This window comes from Electrona antarctica (genome assembly GCF_951216825.1).
Source record: "Electrona antarctica genome assembly, chromosome: 3".
In the NCBI taxonomy this organism is placed as follows: domain Eukaryota; kingdom Metazoa; phylum Chordata; class Actinopteri; order Myctophiformes; family Myctophidae; genus Electrona; species Electrona antarctica.
The window spans coordinates 10,725,498-10,746,188 of record NC_136808.1 but is presented as its reverse complement, the minus strand read 5'-3'; the positions used below and the strand labels follow the sequence as shown (position 1 = coordinate 10,746,188).

Below are 20,691 nucleotides of genomic sequence, written 5' to 3'. Positions count from 1 at the left end.
GTCAGATTAAATGTCTTACCGGTATGTAACAGAGTCTGATGACTGAAGTTAATTCAGAACGCTGAATGTCTTCAGAAATATAAAGAAAGTTGCACATCAGTTCTTAAATCTTAACACTGGGTCGCTGTGTGTCAAATAATGCAGTTTTAAAATACTACTGTTGGTCTATAAAGCATGGTTTGGGGCCTCTGATCGTGTTTTATATCATCAACTATTCATACCTCTATGGCCACGTGGGAAAGGTTTGCTTTACGATCCTATGACAAAAACATAGTATTCAGTTATGTGTCATATATCTGCAACAAACTCCCTGAAAACTGCAGCTCTGCAACAACTCTGTTATATAAAATAAAGCAATAAGAAAAAACATGCATGTTTGCTGCTGCCTTTCATTGAGAATTATTATTCTACACTGACAATGTATTTAATTTATTTAAATTATTTCATTAATTTCAAATCCAGGGTGGAATAGGAAAGTTACACAACGCAGCTATAACTTTATATTTTACTGAATCTGATTGCATTTTTATAATGTTTCATTTGCTTAATGTTTTATATAAAACACATAGCATTGCCTTGTTGTTGTGAGCAGTGATTGGCCAGTTTTGTTCTTGGTGTGTCCCTCCCCACTCACTCTGATTGGCCCACTGTTAGTATTTAACAAGAGCTTGGTCTGCTTGGTGTCACATTTATCTCTGCTAGTTGTTAAGAGCTGAACTTCTCTCTGCACTAGCTGAAGCATTTAGTCTTTGTTTTGGTTCTACTTTACTACATACTTTTATAATATTTTCACTCTATTTAAAAATCTATTTGGGCTGGTTTTGATTTATGGCTTTACTAGAAACATTGAAGTCCTTGGTCAACCAGAGACTATCTGCTGCTGCTGAAGAGATATTTGGGGTCGTTGGAAGAATTCTAACAGAGTACGAGGATGAAGCTTTCCACATCAAGCAAGAAACTGACCGCCAACGCAGACTACTGGATATGGTTTTACAACCAATCGTCAAACTACACAGAGCCGGTTGGTAAAACCTTTACTATGTTTAATCTAACCGTTAATGTTTGAACACAGTTGGAAGAGGAACTGGTTGAAACTTTGCATCGATCCATTCATGTTAGGGTTAAACTTGCATTCAAAAACATTCTCTGTGGATATATCTGATAGCAATAGGTTGTAGCTAATGATAAATTATATTTGAGGAACAAGGAGACGCTTGTTTTTAGAAATGAAGCGTTATTGAGGTAAGAAACAATCATTTTGTGACACTTCACACTGGAATTAAAACAACATTAGGACAGATACGGAACTAACAGCAGAAGTTTCATGTAATAATGTGTTTCTATTCTGTATCTTCTGTCTAGACTCCATACACCTCCTTGTGTGTAAAGAGGAGGTATTTACTGAGCAGCAGCAGGAGAGAACCTCCAGTCTGGTCAAAGAGGAACCAGAGTCTCCACAGATTAAAGATGAACAGGAGGAGAGAACCTCCAGTGTGATCAAAGAGGAACCAGAGTCTCTACAGATTAAAGATGAACAGGAGGAGAGAACCTCCAGTGTGATCAAAGAGGAACCAGAGTCTCTACAGATGAAAGAGGAACCAGAGTCTCTACAGATTAAAGATGAACAGGAGGAGAGAACCTCCAGTGTGATCAAAGAGGAACCAGAGTCTCTACAGATGAAAGAGGAACTAGAGTCTCTACAGATGAAAGAGGAACTTGATGAGCTACTTCAAAGATCAGAGGAGGATGGTGGATCAACGGAGACATTGCCATCAGTGAAACATGAAGATGATGAACACATCCAAACAGAACCTGTAGCAAGTACCTCATCTAAACACATGGAAACACAAGCTGATGTAGAGGACTGTGGAACATCACAACAAAAAACTAGTGATGATCAGCTCTTCTCTTCACACTGTTCTGAATCTGATATCACTGAAGACAGTGATGAGTGGGATGAAACCACGGATAACCAGTTAGGTTTAAACACACTGAAATCTCCTAATACACAACACATGGGAGGAAATAGTTTGTCTTTAAGCAACAAGCTGCTCCATGACCTCAAATCACCAAAACAAAGTCACACGGGTAAGAAATGTTTTAGTTGTGCAGACTGTGACAAAATGTTTAATCATAATCATCATCTAAAGAGGCACACAATGATTCATTCAGGGGAAAAGCCATTTGTTTGTACTGTGTGTGACAGTGGCTTTATTCAAAGGGGTAGTCTAAAATTACACATGTTGACTCACACAGGGGAAAAACTCTTTATGTGTACAGTTTGTGACAAGGGCTGTAATTTAAAGACTGATCTAACAAGACACATGATGACTCATACAGGGGAAAAGCCCTTTACATGTACAGTTTGTGGCAAGGGCTTAGTTCGAACGGATGATCTAAAAATACACATGATGACTCATACTGGGGAAAGGCCCTTTGCTTGCACAGTCTGTGGAAAAGGCTGTCAAACAAAGGGTACTCTAAAAAGACACATGATGACTCATACAGGGGAAAAGCCCTTTACGTGTACCGTTTGTGGCAAGGGCTGTACTCATAATGGCCAATTAAAAATACACATGAGGACTCATACTGGGGAAAATCCCTTTACATGTACAGTTTGTGGCAAGGGCTGTAATTTAAAGACTAATCTAACAAGACACATGATGACTCATACAGGGGAAAAGCCCTTTACATGTACAGTTTGTGGCAAGGGCTGTAATTTAAAGACTGATCTAAAAATACACATGATGACTCATACAGGGGGAAAAATTACGTGTACAGTTTGTGAAAAAGGCTTTAGTCGTAATTGCAATCTAAAAACGCACATGAAGACCTGTCATAAAGAGGAAAAAGCTGTTAAATGTTAAAACATGTTTTTTTCATCATTATATTGTATTTCATTGACTTAGTTTGATTATATGTTTAGATTCTCTGTATTATGTTGTCTTCATAAAATGTATTATTTTTCAAATATAATGTTGACAGCTACACATCCTTTGTGTGTTCATTACAGAAAGCTCACCACAACACATGTGCTTCACCTCCTTTAAATATGGATTACTCTTGATGGACAATTGAGTCAGTTGTGTGTAGATGTGTATCTTTACATGTACGGTAAGCATGACGCTATACTGTACAATACCAGTGCATTAGTATTTCTAGTCGTAGAATATGGGAATTCCACCTTTATCTATACCTTGTTAGAAGACATGGGTTGTGAATGTTGTGGAATGTTTAGGAGCATGTCTGTCCCATTGTAAAGAGACAGGTGATAATGGGTTAGGGTGTACAACCCTATTGCTGAATGGATCGACCAACCAATTTGCATGTGATCCTTTTAGTATGATAAGTAGAGTGGATATATCCACACCTACAGTATAGTGTGAATGGATTGGGAATCATTTGCATTTAAATGATTTAGACTGGAAAATACTTAGCATCCCTGTGACAACATCTGAAAGGTGACAAAAGCCACTTGAGGTATTTGTCCCCCCCTACATTTGGACTTTACAAGGTTAAGCATTCCTAATCCTAAATTCACAGCACCCACTGCACACAGCAATAGTCATTGTATGAAGTAATTATCTCATGGTCAAATAGACATTTCACACATGCATGCTTCAAGGGCCACTTCGGTCCTATTGCAACCATATATTCCCTGGGGGTTTTATGTGGTAATTTGTGTTTTTAGACATTTTGTAGTTCAGGAAGGAAGTGAGACCAGTGTCCATGACATCATTGGCACTTTGAAATACTAAAATATCTAAAAACACGTTTTACACACAAAAAGTGTGTCTTGTTTCCCAAACATCATTAAAATAAGATATGGTTGCAAAAGGGGTGAAATGGCCCTTTAAACGCAAGACAGGCTCGATTGCTTATTTCTTGATATATTTTGATATGGACTAAAAACTACATGTACAGAACATGTTGAAACTACATGTGCATCATTCAATCAACATGACAATAACTCAATAGATATTTAGTTATTGTGAGTTCATAGAAAAACATCTTTGATCCAATTTCAAAATCTGCCTGCAGTATTCCATGAAGTTCTGCTTCTATTCATCTTTCGCTACTTAATAAATGATATTGTGAAAAAAAATTAAATAGGCTACACATAATCTTGTGTGTCAGATTCAGATTCATTCCTGGTAAAAAAAAAATGGATTTTGTGGCTAATTTAATGCCTTGGACTGGCAGGAAAACATTGTATCCCTGAAACATGATGACTTATCCCCGCAAAATGAACTCGAATGATAATGTAAGTAAGCTTGCACAGAGTCGTGAGCCGCGGTAATTTGCTCCAGGGTCACTTGAGACTTGAGAGAAGTTTTCACATTGTAGTGTTGCAAAGCAAGGCTCAATACTGTTGGTTCTAAAATTGTACTGTAGGAAACTCAACATGTGGGAAGCGTCCTGGTAGCAGTGTTGTTTATGGCAGCACATTTCTATTTTTGTTTAGTCAGTCTTTGGAATGAAACTTCTTTTAGTTTCAGTCACATTTTAGTCACCTGGAATGCTTTTGTGTTAGTCTAGTTTTAGTCGACTAAATATCATGAGATTTTAGTCGACTAAATCTACAGTTGATTTAGTCAACTAAAATGTATTTTGGCGGGCCTTGATGCCGTCGTAATGGCTGTTTTTACACTTGCTGAAAATAGCCGATCTGCTATTTTCTTAGCAGATCTTACATTAAGCAAGAACAAAAAGCATGGCAATACATCACATACATAAAAAGTATGTATCATGAAACATGCGTAAGCTAAGAACGTAACAGTGCAATATATATATAATGAAACTATACATACTATACTATGCTATACATATGTACTATGAAGTGCTATGACTACATACAATGCAATTATAGTGCTGTCTACATAACATGCTATAAGTCTGTATCAAATGCTATCTAAGTCTACAAAAAGTGCTATCTAAGGGGGTAGGGTAAGTGCTATGGGCCATGATGGAGTCTGAAAAGGTGGGTTTTCAGACTACTGCGGAAGATTGGGAGTGATGCTGCAGTTCTGATTGTAATGGGAAGTGCATTCCATAGTTTTGGAGCCAGAAGGGAGAAGAGTTTGGGACGTGTGGAGCGTTGTCCCGGCGTTTTTAGTGAGGGTACTTCCAGCTTCCCTGCGTTGGCTGATCTGAGTGTGCGGGAGGGTTTGTAGGGTTCGATCATACTTGCAAGATATGGGGGAGCCATACCTTTGGTTGCTTTGAATGCCAGCATCAGAGTTTTGTATTCTGTGTGGGCAGCGACCGGGATCCAGTGGAGGGAGTGGAGAAGGAGGGAGACATTTGGCTGGTTGAAGACCAAGCGAGCTGCGGCATTGTGTAGTAGAAGTAGTTCCGGGTCGCAGCCTAGCGTTGGCTCTTGCGTCCACCAGGTGGCAGTCAACTTGTTAACATCCCTACCGCTCTGTATGTAGGCCTACAGTTACACTGTTCTGTCGCTCTAATGTCAAAGTCACTATATCAGTATACTTGCAACATCATAAGAATTGTGGTCCAAAAGTAAACAAACTGTCTCTGCGATATTGTCGGGGAGGTGTCTCTGTATCGTTTACGACAGCCAATCAGTCTGTTTCTAGTGAAAATGTAACTAATTCAGCAGCAGTAACATTAGCGTTTTCTCTCAGTCAGTTGATTCTTCATATCCATGAAACAGCCTGGATGATTTGTTAATTTTTCAAACGCAGTTCTTATACGTATGAGGCGATCTAAAATCCCCCTATGGGGATTACAATGCAAATAAAAAGTACACGAAACTGTGGACTTAGCGCCCTCTACTGATACTGAAGTCAGACTTCGGTGCTCTATTATAGTGCCCTAGTAGTTGATGATGATGATGATGAATAAGGTGTTTCAATTCAAAGGAGCTGTATTGGCATGAGAAAACATGCGCTTACATTGCCAAAGCAAGTGTCAAAATAACATACACTGTAAACCCCAATGAGTACGAAATACTCAAATCTTTTAGCGGAAGCATTTGCCTCAATTTTTTTGAGTTGGCAAACTTAAAAGTTAGAGTAACTCATTACTTGAAGTTTTTAAGTAAATTGTACTTCAATATTTGGATGACCAAACTCAAAACATTAATGTATTCAGAACTTAACCTTTTTAAGTTATACTACTCAAAAATTTGATGTATTCAGAACTTAACCCTTTTAGTTATGAAACTCAAAAAATAGATGTATTCAGAACTTAACCCTTTTAGTTATGAAACTCAAAAATGTGATGTATTCAGAACTTAACCCTTTTAGCTATGAAACTCAAAAAATAGATGTATTCAGAACTTAACCTTTATAGTTATGAAACTCAGAAAATAGATGTATTCAGAACTTAACCTTTATAGTTATGAAACTCAGAAAATAGATGTATTCAGAACTTAACCCTTTTAGTTATGAAACTCAAAAATTAGATGTATTCAGAACTTAACCCTTTTAGCTATGAAACTCAAAAAATAGATGTATTCATAACTTAACCTTTTTAGCTATGAAACTCAAATATTAGATGTATTCATAACTTAATCTTTTTTACTAATATAACTCAAAAATTAGATGTACTTAAAACTTAAACCTTGTAGTTACTGGACATGTTTTTTTTGTTCTACATTACCTTTTAAAATGATTAATTAAATATGTATTATGTCAACTCAAACAATTGTCCTAAATTAAACTATAAATTATAATCACAACAGTATTTCATGTTCCATGAACATTTATTTATATGGAACAGAACAGTTGTTCCAACAACAATGCAATGACAATGGCTTTCCTCCTTGAAATTGTGCAAAAATAATAAACGGCATTGATTTTTCAAAATAGCAGATCTAAAAGCTCATAGCGGGCACAGAGTGCACGCTACAAGCTTGTAGATCTGCAGCAGCAATTTTTCAAAAATAGCAGATCTAAAAGCTCATAGCAGGCACAGAGTGCATCGCTACAAGCTTGTAGATCTGCAGCAGCGATTTCTCAAAAATAGCAGATCTAAAAGCTCATAGCAGGCACAGAGTGCAGCGCTACAAGCTTGTAGATCTACTATTTTTGAAAAATCATGACAATGTGGCACAAATGTTTGAGGAGAAATCCACACCAAAACACATGAATCGGTCCTATAATCCTGTCCCAACATATGTTGACCTTGCAGCAAGAATGGTAATAAGCTAGTCTTCATTCTAATGCGGGTATTTTAGTAGGCTAGCTCTAAATGTTTGTCACCCTCGAGCTGCCGTTTATACAGAACCCAGGGGCCTAAATTGTCAGGCCGGTTGAACTTCATCGCTGGGGGAAAAGATGTCCAGGAGTATTGTTATGAAGCTGTTCTCTCAATGAAGTGTCCTTTAACAAATTTCTGAAACTCATAATATGCAAACCTACTCAGCCCTGAATGACTCCACAAATCCACGGGCTGCCAAATTGTCAGAAGAAACACAAAAGATGGTGCCTTTGATATTCTGACCAAGTGATTCAATGAAGACACCATCCTGCTCTAGAATACGAATATCATGAAACAATGGAGCAAGTACAGCTTCATAAAGATACTCTTGGACGTCTTTCACTTTAACTAGCATGCCTAGTTTGGTTGTATATTGTGCAACATTGATCGGTATGGTTTGTGAATGTGCCGAGAGGGTTTGCAATTTCAAGAACTACAATGCTAGGTTCTGTATGAACGGCAGCTCAAGGGTGACAAATGGTGCATCTGAGAGTGCCAGGACTAGTGCCAGGGTGGTGGAAAACATTTCAAGGCAACATGCATGTTGGGACAGGATTATAAGCTGATTCAGGGTACATGCTTGCGTGGATTTCTCCTTTAAATAAAAAAGCAATAAATAATAACAAATTAAATAAATAGACTGACAAAACAAATTAAACAATACAGTAATGCAAATTCTATCAAATATACACATTTCAAGTGCGTGGCACTATAGTGTTCCTATAGTTTTAAACCTGAGGCATATAGTGGAACAATTGAAAGTGCAAACAATTAAGAGTTTTGACCATACACATCTTCACACATGTAAAAGCGATAAAAGCTATAAAAATGTAAAATTGCCATTTTATCATCCCCCCCAAATTTAGTCATTATGCCAATTTCTTCCTCCCCAACCACATGATGTCACTGCTGTTGTATCCTATGGGCTCACCCCACCAGGGGAACCTAGAGAGTCATACTCTTCTCTGACAGGTGCCACCCCAGCCCGTAGGAGTAATTGCAGTGACAATTATAGCTTCCCCCCCCGAACACGGGCCAATTGTGTTCGCAAGGATGCTCGAAAAGGCAGATGCACCGCGGTTGATTCTATCCCCCAGACTCTGCGATGGTGCGCAGCTACACTGGTCACAGTTGGAAAAACTGGACTAGTATAGCAAACTTTAGGACCTTCAGGTCATTTGATGCAAATGTGTTTGGTTAACTCTTAAAACTATTTTATAACAGTGGAATGTACCATGTACTTTTTAACAGTTGAATACATCGATAAATGTCATGAGCAGATTGTAAACATACTAAACAAATGAAATTGTCACAAACAATGTTTTAGTAAAAACCACTTAACAGGAATATTCTTGGAAGACAGGGGGAAAAAATTGAGAATCTTATCCAACTACAGTATGTGCTTTTCATAGTGTGGAACTGCGGTTACACTATGACCACAATGGCATGAAGGAAGGCCCTGGACTGGAAAAGTACTATTCACTCCTCAGAACCTGTGTTATACTTTTCTTTTCTGGAGTTTTGTAAAACTATTCAGCATGACCCCATCGGACAGACTTGAACCTGGAACCTAAAATACTATTCACTCCTCGGAACCTGCGTTATACTTTTCCTTTCTGGAGTTTTGTAAAACTATTCAGCATGACCGCATCTAACAGACTTGGACATAGAAACTTATCTTAGCCCTCCCTCCCATCAATGGAAACGTTAGGTCTGCCAAAATTAATTGCATGCAAGAGGTTTGGAATTGCCCTCTAAGAAGCTATGACTGTTAAACCCTCTATTTTAAGTGAGACAGACCTGAGTTGCACTACACATGGAAAAAGTTGTGGATGGCCGCTTTACAAACTCACAATTACGTATTAAACTCATTCTTAAGGCTCTGCATTACCACTATAACCCATCAAAACCTTCAGAACAAATTCAAACGGGTTCTCTCAATAAAGTGTCCTTCTGACTTCAAATTTCTGAAACTCTTCATTTGTGGCCAAACACATTAACACAATGTAGGAAACAAGTTAACAACCAAATTCACATAGGCAAGGACCCAGTAGATTGAATTTGACGGGATGTGCAGACTATATAAAGCTGAAGTGACAAGGTTAGATCTTCTGTTGAGTGTAACTCATGTGACCAATGGATAGTTACTAGTTAATGAAAGTTATTGTTTTCCCTTGAAAGAAGACAAGTCTGCACCTGCAGGTGTTGCATTTGGTTGTTTCCTTCTACACATAATCTCTTAATCAGAAAAAGCAGATGCTCGTAGTTTGTAGAGTGGCCATTTCTGCCATCCACAATCTATATATTTTTAAGCAACTCGTTCTTAAGGCTCTGCAGTCTGAGTGACAGTTTAGCACTGTCCAAACCCATCAAAATCTTCTGGAAAAAATCAAACGTGTTGGTCAGTCCTTTGGGATAATTAAGATGCAGTGCGTACATCAGACCAAACAGAACAACGGCAGCATCTGGAAATTGGGGGAGACTGACCACCACATCACCTTCAATGATGATGGTTACTTTCTTTGGGTTGTAGTGGATTGGCTGCTTGACATTTTCACCGACTGCTGCAGCCGTCAGGAGGCACACCGCACCAAAAGGCCCTGGATCATCATCTTCCTGAAGGAATGACAAAAATGCACATCACATACTAATCACATCACTGTAGAGTTCAATAACCATCATTGCTATGGAGTGTTCAGTAAATGTTTAGCTCTTTAGAAATACCGTTTTATAGGATATTATATGTTTGATCAGAGAAAGAACTCACAGGATAAACAAGAGCAATTCAAAGTGCTGATTTTCAAAAAGCAGCCAATTTTGTTATACTAGAGAATTGAAGCGAATACATTATATTTGTTCTATATAGAATTTGTATCCTGATATAAATTGTCTGTTACCAAAAGAGCTGGAGAGATGGCCAGATTGCCAAATGGCACCCAAATTAAGAGCTTCACTGAATTAGTCGCATCTGTTCTGCAAATACATTGTACATGTTTAAAGATGGTATCTAGAGTGTGTGTGTGTGTGTGTAACAGCTCAACATAACATCACAATCCCTGGACTTCTACAAAGGCAATGTCAGTCCTGTAAGCAAAGAGGTTCACCCAGCACCAGAGACCTTCACAGAGATGGTTAGATTGGCAATAGACGTCCTAGGTACCTCACAGCTTTTTTTGATTAGGTCTGTGGACATCTCTAGCATCCAACGTGTTAGGCAGCAAGTGTTTAGAGTTCATCGCTGAAACAATGAAATACCATCGGCCCAAACAAGATGTTTGTCTGTGAGGACTCACCGTGCATGTCTTGAAGACTGCAGAGGCATCCTCTCGCAGAAATACAGGAAGAGCATGGAGCACAGTGGTACGCCTTGTGTGGACATCGGACAATTCCTATGAAGATTAAAATAGAAGTGTACATTTTTAGACATCATTTACAAATGAAACACGATTAGCCTGAAGAGTCTTAGGGACAATACCAGTTTCTATGCTAAATCATATTTACCTGTTCATCGTGGACTTTTAAGATTTCAGCCAAAGCCTCTGCAATCTTTCCACTTTGGAATGCTTTCTGACGAAACATGGCCATCAACCGTGGAGTGTGACGATCCAGCTCAGCATAGAATCTATTTGGCAGGTTCTGGTTCGTAAGGCGCTGGAATTCGGCATACACCTACATTAAACAAAAAACAAGCAAACAAAGAACAAAGTTCAGATGTTTGGTAGATTATTGTGTGGGCCCTATGAGTTTAGATGAGAATGCAATGTTGCCTTTTACATCCCCTGGATGGGAAAAACAAATGGGGACAACTTAACTTCCAACTGCTCAATGGTGTAGGATTGTGGTTGTACTGGTTAGCTCTCATGTGTGAATGTGTGTGTTAACTGTATGGGTGTGAAGCAGGGCATTGTTAAATCACACCCATGTGAACGAGCGGTGCAGGCTGTGTGTGTGTCCCGAATGCGACCCCAATTAGTTACAGGGGTCAATGGGTGGTTACTCATACATAGTACATACGCATACATGCATAGAGACATACACACAAAGTTGGTCATTGGAGTCAATGGGTCATACTCGTATATACAGTCATAGACACACACAAAGTTAGTCATTTAAAAGGCACTTGTGCTTACTGAACCTACCTCAGACTCCATTCCGAGTGCAGGCCACTGGTCCATGATCTCCCTCACCGTTGGTTGGTTTTCCACTATGGTCTTTCGCCGCAGGGCAAGTGTGGTCTGCATCATCTTACTAATGAGGGGTAGGTTTCTATCAGTCTTCTGAACTTCTTGAACCATGTTCAACCTCAAACCCTCAAGACTTGCCGGATCATGTCCTTGGGGAAAGTTGGGTAGATAGTTGGATTCTGCACGTCTGGCTTTTTTAATGGCTTTGTGCGGAGGTGCATTTCCAGGCTGCTTTAGACTTCTTCTTCCAGCATTTACAAGGAGCTCCTGACATCCTGCCTTCCTCAGCTTCCCCCTGAAATTGCCCATCTTAAATTTGATTCTGCCTGCCCATTCTTCAAAACCACTGTGATTCCCTGCTTCTTTCAAACATGGATGTTTGGTCACGAGTGCCTCTGCTACCTGTTGTCTGTCACATTCTTCGTCATAAGCCTTGTATCTATATATGGTTTTTCCAAGCGTTTCCATGATGTCATGCTTTTGGTGCATTTTCAACTTCAGCAGTTTTCCACTTTTTTCATATTCGGCATTTCCTTCTTGAAGTACCAGTTCAACATCAAACGCAAACTTGGGAATAGGAAATGGACCTGTTGGCCAGCCCTCTAGACGTTCTGTGGTCGTGGTCGAGACATCTGACAGTGTTTCAGTAGATGCAGTAGAAGTGGAATCTTTTTCCAGTAAGATGTGTACTACAGATTTTTGTGGCAACTCCTCTATTTGACTTAGTTCAGTTATTTTTCCATCAAAGTCTGGGTCTTCATATTCCAATCTGAAGTCAAAGTCTAATTCCAGTTGTTCTTTTATGATCCGAATCAGTGCATCTACAGAGTCTGGCCGTGTGCTGAGCTTTACTTTCCGTACACGGTTTGGCTCAACGACGCGTAGAATCATAGGTTGAGGGTCTGTGGCAGCCATTGCACTAATGAATAACAAGAAATTTGAGAGGTTAAAAGAATACTTTGCTATTTACAAGTGTATCCACATTTACAGTGCAGTGTGTGTGTACCAATTTAGAGTGATCAGTTCTTGAGAACCACTCTGATCGACTTTACAGTCAACAATGCACTTCCTTGGCTTCTAATACAACCATGTGTAAAGTTGATCAGACAAGCGTTTCACAAGGAGCATGTGCCTGTCCAGAGACGAGTGCACTAATTCTCTTTAACATGAATGAACCTCTTTGGAGTTAACAGCACCAAGCCATCAATATTGTATGCTGAGAATGTGACAGTGTCGTTGAGATCTGACAGCACATAGACGGATTGGCTTGACCATGTGGCTGACAGCTCATATGAACGGAGATGCTCTAAATACCAGGTCTCAAAATCATAACAGAAAAAGTTTACCTTTTGATTTACAAGGTAGATCTGTGCAATTTTGCTGAATTTGGACAGTCCCCCACTATGTCCAACAGACACAAACATTTCACTGGTGTAGTCTATGCCATCAATGGTCACCTTGGGTGTGCTGTAGACTGTGACACTGTCTGTGTGTTGTCTAATATGTGCCTGGGCTACCTCTGGAAGAGTTGAAACCAATACAGAGTCAACTCTGGATGTTTGGACTTCAGGTCTGAAAAAGGATGGTGAACTAAGGTGATATGCCATCATGTTTTGGTGTCTGTTTGCCAATGTCTTCAAAACATTTTTAAAGTTCATAGAGTCATGAACTACCTTCTTAAAAAAACGGTGTTTCCCTTCGAACCTCATAGTCCAAACGTGCACTAGGGGACCAAAGCACCTAACTAGGGCGGGATAGTGCTCCACATAGTGATGTTTAGGACGAAGCTTATACTCTGGGAAGACCTCTTGCAGTGACTGTCTGTGATCACTAATTTTGCCCTGAAAATAGTCTAAGGAGTCTTTGGTAAATGATTGGCACAATGCCAATTCGACCACCTCTTTTAACTCCATCAAAACTGACCAGGCACCATCACCTTCTGGTATTTTATTCCCTACAAACAATGGAAGTAGTCTGAGCATGGTGGCATTTTCATGCCCATTGCCTCCTATTGTGCCTCGAGTCATGAATGTTTTGGGAATTGGCTGAGGTCTGTCTACTTTATCAGTGTGCTGATAGGGGAACGATTTGATCTTTTGATTTAAATACTCTAACGTAAAGTACTTCAGCCGGATCATCTCTTTAATGCAGCACCTTCCAAAAGATCATGGAGAATATCTGGAGGAAAACCTGTTACAGGGTGAAAGTACTGCAATGATTTGTGCAAGGCACAGTCACCTTTAACACCAAACTGGCTGCTCATAATGTCACTTTCTGCAACATTTTGGACATGGAGGTCATGGGTGTCTTTGGTTCTCTCAATGAATTGTCCTTCTTTAACTTCAAATTGCTGAAACTCTGCATTTGTGGCCAAACAGAATCTGCAAACATACTCAGCCCTGAATGACTCCACAAATCCACCCAATCCATGGGCTGCCAAATTGTCAGAAGAAACACAAAAGATGGTGCCTTTGATATTCTGACCAAGTGATTCAATGAAGACACCATCCTGCTCTAGAATACGAATATCATGCAACAATGGAGCAAGTACAGCTTCATAACCATACTCCTGGACGTCTTTCACTTTAACTAGCATGCCTAGTTGTATATTGTGCAACGTGGATCGGTATTTAGGGGGCACATTGGCAAGGACCCAGTAGATTGCACAAATCTTGTGAATTTTACGGGATGTGCCGAGAGGATTGGCTATCTCTAGGTCATCAATATAAAATTGAAGTGACAAGGTTAGATCTTCTGTTGAGAATAACTCATTCTCTTTGAAATAAGAGCCATCACGGTATGATACAAATTTGCCAAGCTCAGTGTTTGGTTCTCTGATCTTGTTGAGCATATCTGTGTTTTTAAACAACTCCTGAATCATGTCAAGGATTGGGACATACATAACGGTATGGCCAGGTTGCGCCAGCTGATATTCTTGAGGCTTTACCAATGGATAGTTACGCTCAATGAATGTTTTTCTTCGCTTAAAAGTCGACAAGTCTGCACCTGCAGCAGTGGCACCAAAGAAAATGTTCGAGTCCATGACTGCGACAACAACTTCATCCAGGGTACTAGCTGTAATATTGTGACCATATCGCTGCAAAACCTCATTAACAGCCTCTCTGACCACTGGCTTGGACAAAGAGAAGATTTCATTCAAGTGGCACATTATTTCTTGGGTAGCTGTGTTTGACACATGAAGGATAGCCTGCATTTTTAGAAATAAAGAAGCTGCATTGAGCTTGAGCTGATCTTTCAGTCTGTCAGTATCACACAGAGTATCATCTTCCTCTGTATTCTGGTGACCTGGAGATTGTTCACTAGTGACCTCTAAACTAGTGACCTCTGAACTACTACAAGCGACCTCTGAACTAGTGCCTGGTAGACCCTGTACATGTTCATGTCTGAGTATGTAGCTGCAAAAGTCTGCAGAAAGACTTGATCTGTGTTCTTTACTTTTATGACCATTGAAGGTACTCGTTACATTGGTGCTGTAGTTACAGTCCTTGTATGGGCACACCACTGTCTCGTGATTTTTTAAATGCCTTCTCAAATGATAGAGAACCTCAGATCCGGAAAAGGGCTGCTCAAATGTGCACAGAGGACACTTGAATGACACATGCTCCTGACTCTGACTTGTACTACTGCTAATTTCAGCAGTGTGGTTCCTAGATAAATGTGACCCCAGTGCACTAAGTGTCTTAAATGTGCACATGCAATGGCCATACAGGCATGGCAGTGGACTGACTCCTGAACATTGACTGTGCTGTAGCCTATAATGTGTAAATAACTGTGTTCGGCCAGTGAAGGACACTGAACACAACTTACACGGCCAAGTCATATGGGCACCGTCAGTGACCTGGAAACAGAAGACACGTTTTGGCACTTAGCAATGAGGATAGACTACATCCTCCACATAGCCAACATAAAGAAACTTTACACAAAATATATGGCTTAACCTTGGTATATATAGCTGCTACTATAGCATACACAAAATAATATGTCTAAAACTAGAACAGTGTTAAGAGTGGAGATACTTACATTTAGTTCGATGTGGTGATTGAGCAGGGCCTTCAGTGTAACCGGGGGAGATATGGTACTACGAACACGAACCAACCACTGAGCAGGGCCTTCAGTTTAACCGGGGGAGATATGGTACTACGAACACGAACCAACCACTGCAAAGACAATAATTGAAAATGGTTGCGCATGATGCAAATCCACACACAAAATAATAGGTCTAATGAGTTCAGGTGTTAAAGCAAAAAAAAGCCAAGATGGAAAATGATTTTCAGACAATCAAGCACAACACACTTAGTTGCGCACTGGTGTTGCGTGCAGCAAATAGCAGATATACACGCTCACAGCGCGTAGCATTCGTGACACGCTGTGAGCTTGCAGATCTGCTATTTACTGTCTGCGCAGCAGTGTGCACGACAACATTACATTCAGGTTACATTCAGCAGCGCGTGGTCCATTCTGGGCAGCTGATGTAAATATTATTTGAGTGCGAATGGATGCTTGGTAGTTTGGACTTTGGAGAGATCTCGTTTTGATCACGTATTGTCATTCACACCTTGACCATGGCTACATACACCCCCCACCCCCTTATTATTTTTTTTTGCAGATCTGCACTGATCTCATAAATGGCCCATATGAAGTCCTAAATCCGGAAATCGGGCCCCAGGACAGAGAACTTTAAGCCCTGAGAATAGCAGTCGAAATGAAATTGAAAACTTGGGGAAAGAAATAATTTCATGCAGCCAGAGACAGACATACTTGAGGCACTGGTGACAGGAGCAGGCTTTGCTTGTCGTCGGTAGGTGGCCAGTCAGACAGACGGTGGAACAGAAGAGCTGCGTGGAGCCTTTTCTCTGGAATGCCGTCTGGCCCTTGAGCAGCACCTACACATTCAAATGTCCCAACATACAAGATATCAGCACGTACACAATACATGCAATATATCATTAGTCATAGTGATTTGCAGAACAGCAGCTCTCAAAAAAGATGTATTGAAGTGATGCTCCTCTGAAAAAGACTGTCCCAGCGACACCCATAAGAGAAGATTTGTGCCGTTAGTTCTTTCCAATGTGTTTCCAAACTCGTCCATGATGTCAAATGGTTTCAGCACATGACATGCTTTCATAGCAGACCTGCCCCTCTTCTATAGAATTCAAATGACTGAAATCAGTGTAGGTTACCAAGAACTTTAACAAAGGTAATAGAGCATGCACCTCCACTCTAGCCCAGGTGCTGGACAAAAGGCAGTACAAGAGGAAAAAATAGTCTGCAACACTGATATGAAAACTCAGCTCCACTGGTTTATTTGATTCAACGTTTCGATCACTAGGATCTTCTTCAGTGCTTCTTCCTGAAGAAGATCCTAGTGATCGAAACGTTGAATCAAATAAACCAGTGGAGCTGAGTTTTCATACCAGTGTTGCAGACTATTTTTTCCTCTACCAAGAACTTTAACCCATGAACACGACATTACCTTTGAACAGCCACTGCAACTGACGCTGCTTGGAGTTCCGGGCTGTGGTGGAGGTGGTGGTTGTGGCTGTCGGTGGGGGGGTCTGATAGAGATGGGTTGCAGTCCTGAAGCTTGAAAAGTTCCTCTGCCTGGGATGAAAAAGGTTGTTGCCTGGGGTGCAGCGATTGGAGCAGACACTGGCTATAAAATAGCTCAAGGCTGTATTGCTGATTACTTAGGCTAGGACCCCCGCAGTGGTGTCCGGTTAGAACTTAAACCAGGATGCTTGGACTTCTGCCTTCTCCCTGAAGCCGACCCTCTATATATTCTCCGACCAGGCTTGTCACGATGACTAAGCCAGTTAGATCTATCCATATATGGTTCTATCCATATATGGTTCTACCATATCTATCGATATCAGCACTAGGTCGGCTCGGGCCCAAATATAGGGATTGTCATACTAAACATGTCATATATCATATAGCCCAACGTCCTAGTCAGAGTCTTCGTTACAGCCACCCCAGATTTCACGTTGAAATCTATACCGCATCCAGAAGACTCAGACAATTGTCCTTTCTTTCGGCTAGGTTCTAACAGGCCAGGCCTGGTAGTTATCCAGCAAGGGAGGCTCTCGAAGATGTTAATCTCTCTCCATTAGTCTGCTGACGATCTGTGTATGCTCACAATCCAAGCTATTTGGCGATCAATGCTCCCTCAATATTATTGACTTGGTTTGGCTGTACGGCAGGAGATACCTCGGAAGATACAGCCACCCCGTGCAAAACTTGAAGATCTCTCATGATTCTGATACGCAACTCTTCAGGTTGACCCCTCAATCCGACCTGCTTGGCAACTGTGTGTAACAAAATGGTTCGCCCCGAACCATCATCCAGAACTGCATATACTTCCATTACTTTGCCACAATTGCAAATTAGAACTTTGCACACCTTTAACATGACATTTCTCCCTTTAGGCGGTGGATAGCCCACATGTAAGGACTCTCCTGCTATAGTCAAGATTGCTGGCTGTGGTAATTCCTCTTGTAAATCCTGTCCCGTCTCGATCTTAGGTGTCCTAGGGTTCCGCAAAGGTTCATCTGCTCTCCGGTTCAACCGGGTCCAGCTCCTATTAATACTGTGAAGAGCCAGAGGGTGCCTTCCACCACATTTCACTCCTAGTCTGTAGTTTACAGTTTCTTGCCTGCATGACGACGTCCGTTGCTGATAACACAGCTTCATCTGTCATATCAAATCTCGTTTCGCCATTAAACTCAGTCGTTTGAACCTGCCGCATACCCCAAGATGGTGTGTGCCGCTATTACAGTACTGACATACGGCTTCTTGCCGTCTTGCTGGTTACTTGGTGTACGATCGGCAGAATTGGGTGCTACTACCGTACCATGCATGATGACTGTTCGTCTCCGGTTATGCTCATGGTCATTTTTGCAAGAGTGACCGTCCAGCCTCCTTGCTGGACTACTTCGGTCCCTATGAACCTGGACTTCTGGTCAGTCAGCTTGCACTTTCATCTCGATATCCTATCGGTGAACGAAGCCTCTGCCGTCCGACTGCTCCAACATCTATGGGAGGGTTGATATAGCTCCGATGCCCTTGCATCATCATGCTGTCCAGACAATGCTCTCATGATATCCACTAGAAGCTCTAGGTGAAAGCCTTCGTTACACGATGACACATGAAGCTCTAGGTGAAAGCCTTCGTCAAGCTCTAGGTGAATCCCTTCGTTACATTCAGGTTGATATAGCTCCGATGCCCTTGCATCATCATGCTGTCCAGACAATGCTCTCATGATATCCACTAGAAGCTCTAGGTGAAAGCCTTCGTTACACGATGACACATGAAGCTCTAGGTGAAAGCCTTCGTCAAGCTCTAGGTGAAAGCCTTCGTTACATTCATTGCCACCCCCAGATTTCCCATGGAAATCTGTACCATATCAAGAAGGCTTGAACAGTAGACCCCTCAGGCCACCCCAATACAAGCATACTGAGGCTTGAACAGAAAACGTCAGCCATTCAAGCCACCCCATTGAGGACGTCCAAGCTTCGCGCTTTCTTCCTTTGATGTTACGGTGGGTCATAAAAACCTCAAGATCAAATCACATGCCACCCATTAAGGGCGTTCCCTGTCAATGGTTGCTCTCTCTCTCCTGCACATCACCAGTGCTCTCTCTCCTGCACATCACCAGTGCTCTGCACATCACCAGTGCTCTCTCTTTCCTGCACATCAACAGTGCTCTCTCTTTCCTGCACATCACCAGTGCTCTCTGACTCTTAAGGGCCGGGGAGGTCTCACGGCACCGAGATTCTGGCATCCAGATTCTGGTAACCGGGTGGGTCTCACAGCTTCGAGACACTGCTGCTCACCTACGGAGCAGCCAGGACCGACAGAGCGTTCGTGCTCTGACAGCGACAACTGGGTGGGTCTCACAGCTTCGAGACGCTGCTGCTCACCTAAGGAGCAGCCAGGACCGCCAGAGCGTTCATGCTCTGGCGGCAACAGAGTGGATCTCACAGCTTCGAGACGCTGCTGCTCACCTAAGGAGCAGCCAGGACCGCCAGAGCGTTCATGCTCTGGCGGCAACAGAGTGGATCTCACAACTTCGAGATACTGCTGCTCACCTGCGGAGCAGCCAGGACTGCCAGAGTGTTCAGACTCTGGCAGCAACTGGGTTACCATCTGGTTAGAATCATGCCACTGAGTCAGGGGTTGGCTACTCAAGGTATATGGGTTGTAAAGCCAGATACCTTGGTTCGTATGTGTCTGGAAGACTTCAGCATCCCGTTACTGCGGTAAGCCCTAATCCGTGCTTCCGAAGGACCATATAAAATAGCTCAAGGCTGTATTGCTGATTACTTAGGCTAGGACCCCCGCAGTGGTGTCCGGTTAGAACTTAAACCAGGATGCTTGGACTTCTGCCTTCTCCCTGAAGCCGACCCTCTATATATTCTCCGACCAGGCTTGTCACGATGACTAAGCCAGTTAGATCTATCCATATATGGTTCTATCCATATATGGTTCTACCATATCTATCGATATCAGCACTAGGTCGGCTCGGGCCCAAATATAGGGATTGTCATACTAAACATGTCATATATCATATAGCCCAACGTCCTAGTCAGAGTCTTCGTTACACTGGCACTAGAATAGATTAAACACACACACACATTGACAGTGTAGGTTTTTGGCATGTGGATTACATTGACATTTATTTATTCATCATTACCTTTTGTATAACCCCACGGTAATTATTTGTAGAATGTCCAGATATATTGTACCAAACCAAAGTCCTGACGTCACTCACTACCCCTGGGTCACGGACATCTTAGCCTCGTACACGAACCAACCACTGCAAAGACAATAATTGAAAATGGTTGCAAAATACAACTATAGCAGAGATTCAGTGTATGTCACAAGGAAAACTAGAGAATAGTAGTTTCCATGATAGGACAGATTGAAAATAAACATCATAGTTGACATTTAACCACTTGAACCCCAGCATCCCCATTCTGGGGGGGGGGGGGGGACAGTCACCAAAAATGGCATACAACAGCTCACATGTCACAAGCTTGTAGATCTGCTATTTTGGTGAAGAGACTTTGATATAGATTTGTTTTAAAGAACGCACCAAGTACAGTGCAACTTAGACCCTCTAGTCCAGTGGTGTCAAACTCATGTTGGTGTGTGATATATATATATATATATATATATATATATATATATATATATAGCTACTTTAATTATTAACTAACAATGCAATAAGGAGCCTCAATAAAAAGCAGTTTGAATTTATTCA

General features: G+C 41.3%; 2 protein-coding genes across 2 annotated transcripts in view; one reads left to right on the top strand and one right to left on the bottom strand.

Annotated features, from left to right (window-relative positions):
- The window catches only part of spon1a (spondin 1a), a gene marked incomplete at its 5' end in the record, with an annotated part of 197,525 nt that overhangs the window by 62,795 nt on the left and 114,039 nt on the right, over positions 1 to 20,691 (top strand). The gene's annotated exons all lie outside the window — the stretch shown is intronic.
- On the bottom strand, positions 8,378 to 11,825 carry LOC306920988 (sterile alpha motif domain-containing protein 3-like). Its single transcript, XM_079498018.1, has 4 exons — positions 11,364 to 11,825; positions 10,726 to 10,893; positions 10,518 to 10,613; positions 8,378 to 9,840 (listed from the first exon to the last, which is right to left on the bottom strand). Exons 1-4 carry the CDS (start codon positions 11,715 to 11,717, stop codon positions 9,523 to 9,525), a joined length of 936 nt encoding a protein of 311 aa, XP_079354144.1. The 5' UTR covers positions 11,718 to 11,825; the 3' UTR covers positions 8,378 to 9,522.